This window comes from Physeter macrocephalus, chromosome 13 (genome assembly GCF_002837175.3).
Source record: "Physeter macrocephalus isolate SW-GA chromosome 13, ASM283717v5, whole genome shotgun sequence".
NCBI classification, from domain to species: Eukaryota; Metazoa; Chordata; class Mammalia; order Artiodactyla; family Physeteridae; genus Physeter; species Physeter macrocephalus.
Genome location: NC_041226.1, coordinates 6,814,214 through 6,827,299, shown reverse-complemented (window position 1 = coordinate 6,827,299; position 13,086 = coordinate 6,814,214). Strand labels below are relative to the sequence as shown.

General features: G+C 46.3%; 1 protein-coding gene across 9 annotated transcripts in view; it reads right to left on the bottom strand.

The window, feature by feature from the left end:
- The window catches only part of MTUS2 (microtubule associated scaffold protein 2), a 543,384-nt gene that overhangs the window by 125,499 nt on the left and 404,799 nt on the right, over positions 1-13,086 (bottom strand). For all 9 annotated transcript variants that reach the window (XM_028497246.2, XM_024125858.3, XM_028497249.2 and 6 more), the window contains one exon: positions 8,076-8,275. In XM_028497246.2, coding sequence (XP_028353047.1) covers positions 8,076-8,275 — 200 coding nt within the window. The remainder of the gene's footprint in view (positions 1-8,075; positions 8,276-13,086) is intronic.

Sequence of the window (13,086 nt, the reverse complement as noted above, 5' to 3'; positions counted from 1 at the left end):
TAACATTCCCTACTTTTGTGACTTCTGTTTGGGAGCTGCTGGGGTGGGGATGGGGTAGGTTTACCACTTACCACCTGGAGCCTCTTGGACCTGTTAAACCCTAATGAGCCCCCGAACTGGCTCACAGCCCGGGTGCTGGGGTCCTGTACCTGCCCTCTGCTTTGCATCAGACCCCCCTTCCCACTCCTCTCACCCCTTGCCTGGATTATTATTACTACCAGCAGAGCTTCCTAAGTGTTTTCTCTGCCTGGAGTTTTCTTTCTACCATCCATCTCATACCTCGCTACCAAATTAATCCTCCTGAAATGCAGCCTCAAACACTTCAGTACTCTGTCCAAAACTCTCAGTGCCTCCTGACTGTCTCATATTGAGCCTCTCTTTGCTTTGCTTTTTTTTTTTTAATTGGGGTATAGCTGTTTTACAGTGTTGTGTTAGTTTCTACTGTACAGTGAAGTGGAGTTCCCTATGCTACACAGCAGGTTCTTATTGATTATGTATTTTACACATATTAGTGTATATAGGTCAATCCCAATCTCCCAAGTCACCCCACTTCCAACCCCACCCCTTTTACTTTGCTATTTAAGTCCCCAAACCCTTCCACCTCATTTCTGGTACTGACAGTCCCAGACGCCAAGCTTTAGGCAGATCAGACTCTTCGCTCCCTGCAAAAGCAGCCTGCCCTGTCCCAGGGCTGTGCTGCCTCCACCTCTGCCTACAGAAACCTTATTTACTCTCATGGGCCAGTCCACAAGCATCCGTCCTCTCTGAATGGGTAAGGTACACACTGATGTGTCTTTGGAGTCAAGAGATAATCCAAACAGTGCGTGCGTAGTAAAGAGGAGGCTCTCGGTGTGACTCACTCAGGCAATGAAGGTCCTTGCACAGATGGACCACACTCCCGGTCCTCCCCCAGGTGGAAGGCATAGCACAGGTCACCGCTTCACCTGCACCTTCCAGAAGCAGATGCCCAAATCGGGGAAGGGGAGGGCCTGGCCTCATTAGACAGCAACTCCACAGCTCTCTCTCCCTGTCTCTCTGCACCTGCAGTATCCCTGAGAAGTTACAGGAGATAATAATATCCTTAGAAATTCACTCCCGTTTTAAACGTCCCACCGAAGTTTGTTACTTGAAGGTGATTTTTCCCAAAGAGAAAACTCTAACGTGTTTTCTCAACGGTGATGGTCACACAGCAGATACACTTAAAGTGGCTAAGCCAAGGAACAAGCATACGCTGAGCTGAGCATTTCCTGGCCTTTCAATTACAGCATTGCCTCACAGAGCTTGAGGAAAGGGAATTAAATCCCAGGCCCTGGAGCATGAGCGCCCCTTCACTCCAGTCTTGTTCCTGAAGCTGGACCTTCAGTCACACCATTTTATAGAAAAACTTGAGGTCGAGGAAGTTAACAAACTCTTCATCTCCAAGAGGTTCTGGAACTGAGGCAACCGTATCTCCTATCTCCTTAGGCAGTCATTATTTTTTTAAAGTTATCATTCCTTCCACTTCTTCTTACTTGGAGGGGAGTTACAGCATTTAATTTATTTTAAAATAAATTTCCAGCGACATTTAAGTAGAGACTTGCGTATGTGTTAGAGGGCCTGGGTCCACATAGGCTGGGGGGGTGTGGCCTCAGTGTGCCACCCCCACTGCCCTCTGCTGCCTCCCTGGCCTGGAGGAAAGCGACACCCAGTTCTGCATCTTAGAGTATTTCCGAGGCACGCACCTTCACTACAGACCACTTTTAGCCAAGTGCAGACCTCCTTCTGGGAGGAGTAGATGAAACTCATCTTTCTTCTCCCATACATCCATCTGTATTCAAAAGGAGCATCATTTAATCACAAAAAGAAACAATTTATGACAAAGCATAAGAGAAATGAACGGAATTGGGGCAAGTAGTCTCTACCTTAGTCGACTATCTATCCTTCTCACCTTATTATGAAATTTACATTATCATCAGTGAATTTGGGTCTTATCAGGCCCCCAGTCTTGGGGATCTTCCATAAAAGCTGAGAAGACTTCACAATGTAGAGTTTTATTTTCCACCTACCATGATGGCTTCCATAACTGACACCCCAGGCCAGGGATTCTTATTACTTCAAAGAGCTGCTTGGCATAGCTGGGGCGTGGAGGGGGTGTTCTATCCCTTGATATTGGGAATATTTTGATATGTGGGGGTTAGGCTAAGCATTTCCTTAAGCTCAAGTCCTAAGGGTAAGAGCTAACACTCATGGTTCTCCCAGCAAAGGACTGGGGTCACATCGACTTTTGGGACACAAAACTTGTTTTAGAACAACAATCGTTGGAATAGCCCATTTACTATTTCATCAACATTCCCATCAGGTCATATGCTGAACTGTCAGAAATGCCAACCTAGGTGCTCACTTTTTCTGTAAGGCTTTAGTTATTCAAGGTAAAATTAAGGAAGAAAAGATAATCACAGGGCACTGTTTATAAGGGGGAGAAGCACAAACTACTATATTTAAATGGACATTTTTAGGATTTAGGGAGCAACAGAGAGCGTACAGTTTTCAGGTTTCTTTTTTTTTTTTTGGCTGTATTGGGTCCGCGTTACCGTGCGCAGGCTTTCTCTAGTTGTGGTGAGCAGGGGCTGCTCTTCGTTGCGGCGCGCAGGCGTCTCATTGCGGTGGCTTCTCTTGTTGCGGAGCACAGGGCTCTAGGCGCGCGGGCTTCAGTAGTTGTGGCACGCGGGCTCAGTAGTTGTGGCTCGCGGGCTTAGTTGCTCCGCGGCATGTGGGATCTTCCCGGACCAGGGCTCGAACCCGTGTCCCCTGCATTGGCAGGCGGATTCTTAACCACTGCGCCACCAGGGAAGCCCCTCGGTTTTCAGTTTTGATCAGGTGTAATCACTGCCCTGAAGCTCCCCTCGGTGGGAAAGTGTCCTGACACATGAACTCCCTTGGCAGCTGGATACAACAGCTTCTCTACTGCTTTGGAGCCCCAGGGCAGACTTTCATCCTGATGATCCACGCGAATGTATTAAATGGCAAAAGCAAGCAAGTATGCATTTATTTTCCAAAAGGATTCTACACAGCCTGCTCGGATGGAAGCGGCCAGCTATGGAGCAGGGAAGGTGAATCTGGGCCACCTTCACCAAGAGGAGCTGCCGACTGTTATAGAGGAACCTTCGCACTTCCAAAAACAGTTCCAAGTCCCTGGATCTCCATCCACAAATCATTAACTAATCTACCCTGGGCTTAAAGATAGGGAGGGGCCACCACTCTGCAGACAACAAGGTTGGACTGTCCTCTGCCCGTACATACTCTCCCCTCCTCTTTACTCACAAGGATGCCACCCAGCTCTCCGTCCCGGCCCCTGCCAGTCTCCTTCCCAGGCCATCCCTTCTCACTCACAGTGCCGGGTTTCCACCAGAACATACACCATTTCCGTTTCTGGCTTCAGGTTGACTATTACCTTAGATCGTTTTCTCTTAGCATCCTCTACATGTGTTTAACTTTTAGATTATTGTTTCACATTTTGTTTTTCCCCGTTATGTTCTTCCCCCTTAACTACATCAAAATCTTGAAGGCTGGGTGGAGAGGGAGAGAAAGGACCACAATATTGTGGGAAAAATATGGGGTGGATACGGGCTGACCTGTATTTGTACCGTGGCTCCATCGCTTTCTAATTCTGTTGTCTTTGGAAGGCTACATAACCTCCCTGAGCCTCAGTCTCCTCGACTGTCACATGAGAATAATGTCCACACCAGGGTGGGTTAAAATACTATATGTAAAGTGCCTAGGACATAGGAGATGGTCAATAAACAGGAGCGATATTGTTATTAAAGTGCTTTGCCTTCTACTTTTTTGACCCTTCACAGAACCTTTCATATAGTCGGGGCAGGGTTGATACAAATCTACTAACGTAAGTGAATTAAAGATGAAAAGTTAAGTATATGAACTATATTTAAAAATATGTATCCCTAACTAACAATAAAACCATAGATAAAATGGGACTTCCCTGGTGGCACAGTGGTTAAGACTCCACGCTCCCAGTGCAGCGGGCCCGGGTCTGATCCCTGGTCAGGGAACTAGATCCCACATGCATGCCACAACTAAGAGTTCACATGCCACAACTAAGGAGCTGGCAAGCCGCAACTAAAGAGCTGGCGAGATGCAACTAAGGAGCCTGCCTGCCACAACTAAGACCGAGCACAGCCAAACAAAGAAATAAATAAGTAAATATTTTTAAAAACACAGATAAAGTGAATACGGAAACATGTCATTAAGTATTAAACCTGAATGATGAGTATCTGGGTGTTATTCTTTCCACACTTATTCAAAATATTTTTGTGATAAAAAGTCAAAGAGTAAAAGAAAAAAATATACATTCATATACATACACTTTAGGGAGAAGGAGGCTGATGCATTAATTTTGATTAAGCTTAGAAAGTACACAAATGCTTGACATAAATTTTCACGCCTTGTGGGCCGAAACTATTTAATAATAGATTAAAAATAGTTAAAAACCATGGTCCATCACATTCATAAAGTTAATGATAAAAATGACACAAACCAATGTGAAAAAATATCGAATAAATATAATAAATCTGATTAAAACGAAAATAAATACACCCTCAGAGGTAACCTGTGTAAAACTTGATGCTACAGGGCGAGGCACACCACTTAACGCAGGACCACCTCCTGGATTAGCCGCCAGGGGCTGCTAAAGAGTGGCGCTCCCGGGAACCAGGCAGCAAAAGATAAAAGTCTTTCAAGTTGACCCTGAGAAGTGAGAGTCCCTGAGAATCACACTTATTAGTACAGCGCCCCCCCCCGCCCCCGCCCACCCCGCCGCCGCGAGGTCTGGGACCACGGATCTCAGCAGAGCTGTCTGGCCTGTGCTGAGGACCGTGCCTTGTTAGGAGGAATAGAGCTGCCTGGAACGAGCACAGTGTGAGGTGGGTGTTGGCACCTAAATGTGGCATCTTAGCGTCCCTGGACGCTGGGCTCAGGCTGCACCACAGCTGACAACCTTCACAGCCGCTCTGCCAGGAGCTGTGCAACACGGGGCAGAAATGAAAGATCCCTATCCAGGCTCCTAATTCCTTTTGCTAGTGACTTCCCATACTTAACAGCTTCAGCACATTCTGGAAAAAATATACAGCAGCAGCAGCTGAACAGCTGGACTAAGTACACGCCGAGCCCAATCCTTTATATATATAAAATGAAACAAGAGGGCTCTGGTCTGTGTTTTAGCTTTACACTCCCCACATATGTCTTATTCATCCTGCTGGAGAGTAAGATATTTGTCACATTTTCCTTGTCTTCAAGAAGAATGTTTTATTGACTATTTGTTCAAAGTACCTTTGCCCATTAATTCACTCCGTTCTCACAATAACCTTGTAAAGAGTTATTATCAAACCTATTTGAAATTGAGGAAACTGAGAGTCAAAGATGACTGGTCGGAGGTGATTCTGCAGCGGGGAGCCGAGGGGAGCGAGGATGTATCCCCGTTGGTGATGCTGTCAAGGCTCAAAGAGGGGCCGCAACTCGCTCAAGGTCTCATGCAAGATGGAGGTGGGGGGGGTGGGACCGGCTCCTTGCTGGCACGGCCCCCTCTCTCCACTATGCCTGCTTTGTAGACGAATATGCTACAGCGTGGAAAAGATACAGGTGTAGAGTTCCAGCAGGGTCTTCTAAGCAGAAGAGCAAAGAGATACTGCTTTTTCAGGCTGGCTATGGAGGTCACGCCCTGCACAACTGGCATGCCGGGCTGTGACCATTGCCCCATATATAATAATAATAATAATAATAATAATTAATAATGCATTGGCTTCCCCCAAGAGGGACACGGGTCATGAGAGCATCTCAGGATCATAAGCCCTTGTAGTAGGGGCTCCATCATCAGAATTCCCAGGTTGCCTGGCCTCCACTTCCCCGGGTGCTCCACTCTGGTCACACCCCCTGGGTCTAGTCCGGTATTCCTGGCAAACTCTCAAATCAGTCATCTTAAACCATGTAGAACACATGCCAGCCTGAGTGGAAGCCACTTATGTTCAACTGCAGACTTTAAAAATGTCCATTTTTTCTTCTGAGGTTTCTCTGGAGAAAGAGTTGAGATCAGAAGGATGGAAAAAAGAACACATTGTGTGGGAGGTGAAATGCCATGGTCATTGGGGAGGCCTGTCTGGAGTTGCTGGCTGTGATCTACCGAAAAGAAAATGAAATTCATGCCCACCATCCATCTTGCTGAAATGTCATGCCGAGTGCAGCTCCAGCCAGTAGGGGGGTCTGATGGAGATGGCTACAAATCACCTGCCCTTTAGGGTCTCTGCGTGAAGAGCCATGTGTATGCTGCAGTGAAATAAAACTCGTGGTCCACGGGCCAACAGGAATTTTCCTGGGGCCTAGAAACGCATCACTACAGGGAACTGACCCTTATTCAACACAGGAACTCTCTCCTCTGCCATGATGCCATAAATGGGGTCCAAAAGTTCCAACTTGAAAACACAGCGCATGTTACCAATGTGTTGATTCGATGTCTGCTGGCATATCTATCCACACGAAACCTTTATCAAGGATTTGTTATGAAGCTGGGTGATGCATGGAAGTCGCTATCCCAGAGCGGGCAGAGTTACAAAGTAAATGTTATTACTGAACTGCAACGAACAACGCTGTCTTCCTCTCTTTATGAAAGACTTCACAGTCAGTGGAAAATACACATCCAGCTGAAGGACGGAAAACACGTCACTCTTTGTCTAGTAAGAAAAATGCTCAATATTTACCATGGCAAGTCTGGCCCCTTTGGCACCTCAAAAATGTGTTTGTAACTTTAATTCTTACAGGGGTGAGAACGCAGCAACTGCAGCTCTTTAAGGTTGACCCCAATGGTACTAGACCAGAAGGGAAGACATAAAATTCAAATTGGCCATTTATGGCTGGTGTTAACATTTTGATCAGGGAAGAGGCAGAAACTATTGGTAAAACTGAAACCTGTTTGTCTTGTCTTTCATCACAACAATAACTTGGTAATTAGCTCTTTGGGCCAAAAGCTTTAAGCAAAAAAGGAAACAACAACAGAACAGGTCAGCTCAGGCTTCTACATCGTAGGGCAAGAGAGGCTGCAGGCTATCGTCAAAGGTCAGAGAGCCCTCCACACTTCACGGTACAGATAATAAAGAAAACCAGCGGACATGGTGCTGGTTAATATTCTTCTGATTTTCTTCTTTAAATTAGTTAGAAATTTAGTTAGTTCATTTTCTTAGTTGGGGGGCATTTATATAGCATTTTTACTTTCATTTACAGATACCAGAAGGTCCATACATGAAACTAATGCCTCATGGGTTACTGATGTGCTAACTCATAATGTTTAAACCTCAAAGGTAAATGTTCAAGTTCTCCCCCAAACAGGCTTGGCCACCTCAGGGTGGAGCACGAACGCACAAAGGCAGACGGACACGCGCTGCTACCACTGCCCTTTCACATGCAGAGGCAGGAAAGCCAAACGACACCATGGCTGGGAACAGACTCGGAGTCCGGATGGCCCAGGAGCCGCTGGACACTCAGGCTGAGGAAACCAAGCCTCTCTGCATTGGCAGAAGAACCGAGGGGGCAGGGAAGACGTCCCTACCCCGTGCTGTCCCATGCGCATTGTGAGCGTGGCCCCGAGGAGAGGCCCCAGCCCGGCACCTTCCAGGTCCCCTCAACAGCCAAAGTGGCACCGCTCTGTGGCCCTGGCTCCCCCTGTACTGAAAGGTGTAGACATTTCAGACCCTGGCCGTCTCGGGTCTAAAATGCAAACAATCACATGCTCCATTCTCTTCCAAGACCTCACCTTCAAAACGTTCATTTATACGCTTTCCCTTCTTTTTTACACAATTTTCCCTTTTGCAGTCCAGGTTACGAATCTTTCTTCCCAGACTAATGTCTTCCACGCTCAAGTCTAAACTTGGCACCCAAAACACTACGCGATGCTGGCGGAGATGTTGTATGACCTGAAAATCAAACTGGTCTCTAACCCCAAACTCGAACCGAAACACACACGCAAACAACCATCACCACCGCCACCCTCCCCGCAAAACCGAAAGCCCTTCCACGTTCACCAGATGTGGACTCACCTTCCCAAAGAAAAGCTGAGTGGACACGGCGAGCGCCTCGAAGCCCCGGACGGCCCTTCTCAGCTCCCCTCGCACGAGGCCCAGCTGCTCGTTCCGTTCCTTCAGCCGCTGCACCAGCTGTCGCTCGGCCTCTCGGGCCTGCAGGTCCGGCTTGGGGGAGACCCCGTTGCGGGGGGCCGTGGGCCTCTGCTTGGGGTATCCTAGAAAGAAGAACAGTCACCTGTGAGAAAACATTCAGCCCGAATGTGACAACCGCTCCTTAGGACGGAAGGACTCCAGCAAGTAGCTGAGAAGGAACTGCCCGTCATTTGCCATTTTAGGTGTTAAAAATTAAAAACAGGGACTTTATAAATATTGCTCTATCGATGTGGTCTGAAGTGCAAGCTTTCACGCTTGGAAAAAAGAGTAACAGACAAAACGGCCCAATTCCTTCTAGCTGCCTGCATTTCTTCTAGGTCTGCTTAGGGAGATTGGAGCAGTTGTGTTTTTTGTTTTTGTTTCTGTTTTCTTCAAGGGGATTCCTCTTTGAAAATGTCTCATGGGAAATCAATCAGTCAATCCAGGTCGAAGTCAGAGGTAACACCCAGCAACTCTTTCACTGGGCATCGGGGAGTAATGCCTACACGCCCTTCCCTCCCTTCAACCCTTTCTTGAATGTCAGGTTCAAGTCACATGTCTGACGACCTCTGCTGCACGGATTTCTGGCTTTAAATTCCTACAGCACCCAGGCCCTCCATGTAAGCATTCACACCACCTCCACGGCTGAAGGTCCAGTCCCAGCCACCAAAACCTCTCACCTTCTAACGGGAGCCCCGCTTGTTCTCATCTTTCACTGCACAGCAGCCAGAATGATTTTTATAAACAGAAAAGAGCCCAGGGCCTGCGGGGACCCCTCCCTGCACTCCCTGCGCTGCAGTAAGAAGAAAGCGCTCGTTCCTTACATGGCCCACAAAGCCCCTGAGATCTGGTTCCTGCCGGGCAAACGTTAGGGGCGCGTGTCGAGGAGGGTGCACGGAGGAAAGAACCAGAAATTCCGCCTGGGGTTGGGGAGGCTTTAAGGAGATTATGAGGCTGGAGCATTAAGGCGTAAAGGCCCAGAAAAGAGCTCAGAGCCAAGCACTGCATCACGGTCCCAGACACTCGGGTAAGCAAGAGTCTTGCTCGGATCGGCTGTCCTTCTAGCGTGAGGCTCAGACAGACCTGACACCCCCAGAGAGCCCCTGCGGTGGCCAGTGGACTTATGTTCCCCAGAATATTCTTTCCTTGGCTCCAATGGATCACGCCCTAGAGGACATGACAGGGACACTGACCACACAATCATGAATAAACTTTAACGTTTCCACCGTTCTTTCGTCTCCCCTCTCTGCCTCCAAAATATCAGGGAGTAACATACAGAACAAATCAGAAAGCAGTGGCCTCTCCAGTGCCTGATACCTTGAGTCGCAGCAGAGTCGTGGGCCTGAGAACACACAATGGCCTCATCTTTTAAGGGGAAAAGATTGTTAATTGATCTAAATACTTCTGATTGTTAATTTAATGGTAACCATGCTAATTTTAATCAAATCTTCCTCTTTTTAAGAAATCATCAGAGGGCTTCCCTGGTGGCACAGTGGTTAGGAGTCCGCCTGCCAATGCAGGGGACATGGGTTCGAGTCCTAGTCCGGGAAGATCCCACATGCCGCGGAGCAACTAAGTCTGTGCGCCACGACTACTGAAGCCTGCGTGCCACAGCTACTGAAGCCCATACGCCTAGAGCCCGTGCTCCGCAACAAGAGAAGCCACCGCAATGAGAAGCCCGCGCATCGCAACGAAGAGTAGCCCCCGCTCGCCGCAACTAGAGAAAGCTCGCGCGCAGCAACAAGGACCCAACGCAGCCAAAAATAAGTTAATTAATTAATTATAAAAAAGAGGAAATCATCAGAGACTGGAATGCGACCTCACATATGACATATCTTCAACTAGTATGGCTTAATGGAATAGGAGAATGTGAAATTATTGCTTCTTTAAAACTGTCTTTACAGCATAAGAGTATACAACATTCCAGAAGGCAAATCAATCTTAATATATACTTAATCCCAACATTCTCAATACTGAAAACAAAAGAAAAATAACTACTGACAAAATGTGAGAAATTTTACTGCCTGCATTAAATTGTAAGACACAGTCTAAGACCCAAGGCAGATTTTCTTCAGGATTATCGCTTGCCATTTTATTGCCGCGGCTGGTGATTTTATAAAACACTCCAGTGTTTTTGTTTTTTTTTGTGATATGCGGGCCTCTCACTGTTGTGGCCTCTCCCGTTGCGGAGCACAGGCTCCGGACGCACAGGCTCAGCGGCCACGGCTCACGGGCCCAGCCTCTCCGTGGCACGTGGGATCTTCCCGGATCAGGGCACGAACCCGTGTCCCCTGCATCGGCAGGCGGACTCTCAAACACTGTGCCACCAGGGAAGCCCACTCCAGTGTTTTTTAATGTGTTGAGGTACCGGGTGCCTGACACCATTACAATAGAAGGCACTTCTTTTAGAAATCTAAAGAAATAATAAAACATACTTCCAGCTCAGTCAATTAAAGCTAATTGCAATCTATAGCATATAGAGTTACCTCTGAACTTGTGGATATTAGTAAATGCTCATGTTGTCCTGTGTTTTTGGCTGTCGGCTTTATCCTGTTATTATTATTATTACCATCATCATCATTATTTTTAGGTTAGCAATTATATTGTAAACAGCTGATATGAAAGGATTTGGTGAAACCCTATTCTTGGTGTTTACTTTGATATTAGTGTTGTTATTAAACTGGTTTTATTCACACACTCAATATTCGAGGGCTCTACTGAACACCGGTATACTCAGCCCACATTTCTACTCCTGGGGCCACCAAACCGACGTTCTGAGCCAAGACGTTGGCTCCCCTGCGAACATCAGCTTTTGGTATGAACATATCAAGCAAATGTTTAGCCATACTGTGACACCAAACCACCTGATGAAACCAGTCCTTGCATGGGACTCCAGGTTGGCTGCACTTCAGAGCACAGAGCAACGCTCAGGCCTCAATGCTAAGACTATTGGAAGGAAACGTGGAGAAACAAGGTTGCATGTGAAGTTCTCTATCATTTTTAGTTGAAAAGGGTACTGCCATCTTTTTAAATATTGGGTTGGCCAGAAAATTCATTTGGGTTTTTCTGTAAGATGTTACAGAAAAACCCAAATGAACTTTCTGGCCAACCCAATATATCAAATATAACTTTGCCTATGACTAATCATCACTTGACTGTCATCAGCATAGCTCTGATCCTCACTAAAAACAGCATTCTTTTCTTGTGCTGTGGATTTTGTCAAATATGTCTACAGTTATTCCCTGAAGTATCATTCTGTCACTCACTTTCCTGTCCGCCCATATGTCAGACCATCCCCAGGACGATATGGAAGGATGGCCTCACAGCCTCACCCACTGTCCTGGGGACAGAGAGCTTATGTTGAAAGAAGATGAATGACACACAGCCAGCTTCACCTGGTTCATTAAAAATTAAAAAGGATTTTGCTTCCTTCTGCTGTCTTTTCTTAAAAGCCAGCACATGATGAAGCTTAAATACAAACCTGCTTAGGTAGTAAAGGGTAAAAGGGAACACAGGACAGAAAAGTTCTGAGCCAGTGATCACAGCCAGCTCATGGAGCACATGGTCGGCACTGGAATGACTGTGATGATGGTGACCCACTTCTGACCTCTTACACCCGAATTTCTCTGGAAAAGCCACCATACACGCTTCAAATGAGGGCCATGCCACACCCCTGAGGACACTTCCATGCGCTGGAAGATTTTATTACCTCCTTCCCTGTTCTTTGTGGTATTTATATTGCTTCTGGGGAGGTCAAAGGTTCAAAGCAGGCAGACATGCCACTGACCTCTGTCTGCAGCCAGGCAGAGTCAAGTTACATGTGTTTAGTCTCTTTCCAAAAAAAAAAATCAAAACTCTGGTTGTCTAAAATATTCTGATTTCCATCCAGTTAAACTAGGAAACTGAGATAGCCTCATCCACCAGAGGGCAGACAGCAGAAGCAAGAAGAACTACAGTCCTGCAGCCTGTGGAACAAAAATCACATTCACAGAAAGATAGACAAAATGAACAGGGAAAGGACTTTGTACCAGATGAAGGAACAAGATAAAACCCCAGATAAACAACTAAATGAAGTGGAGATTGGCAACCTTCCAGGAAAAGAATTCAGAATTGTGATAGTGAAGATGACCCAGGACCTCGGAAAAAGAATGGAGGCAAAGATTGAGAAGATGCAAGAAATGTTTAACAGAGACCTAGAAGAATTAAAGAACAAACGCCTAGAAGAATTAAAGAAAAAACAGACAGAGATGAACAATACAATAACTGAAATGAAAAACACAATAGAAGGAATCAATAGTAGGATAACTAAGGCAGAAGAATGGATAAGTGACTCAGAAGACAGAATGATGGAATTCACTGCCATGGAATAGAATAAAGGAAAAAAAATGAAAAGAAATGAAGACAGCCTAAGAGACCTCTGGGACAACATTAAATGCACCAACATTCGTATTATAGGGGTCCCAGAAGGAGAAGAGAGAGAGAAAGGACCCAAGAAAATATGTGAAGAGATTATAGTCAAAAACTTCCCTAACATAGGAAAGAAAATAGCCACCTAAGTCCAGAAGCGCAGAGAGTCCCAGGCAGGATAAACCCAAGCAGAAACACACCGAGACACACAGTAATCAAACTGACAAAAGTTAAATACAAAGAAAAATTATTAAAAGCAACAAGGGAAAAACGAAAAATAACATACAAGGGAACTCCCATAAGGTTAACAGCTGATTTCTCAGCAGAAACTCTACAAGCCAGAAGGGAGTGGCACGATATATTTAAAGTGCTGAAAGGGAAGAACCTGCAACCAAGATTACTCTACCCAGCAAGGATCTCATTCAGATTCCACAGAGAAATCAAAAGCTTTACAGACAAGCAAAAGCTAAGAGAATTCAGCACCACC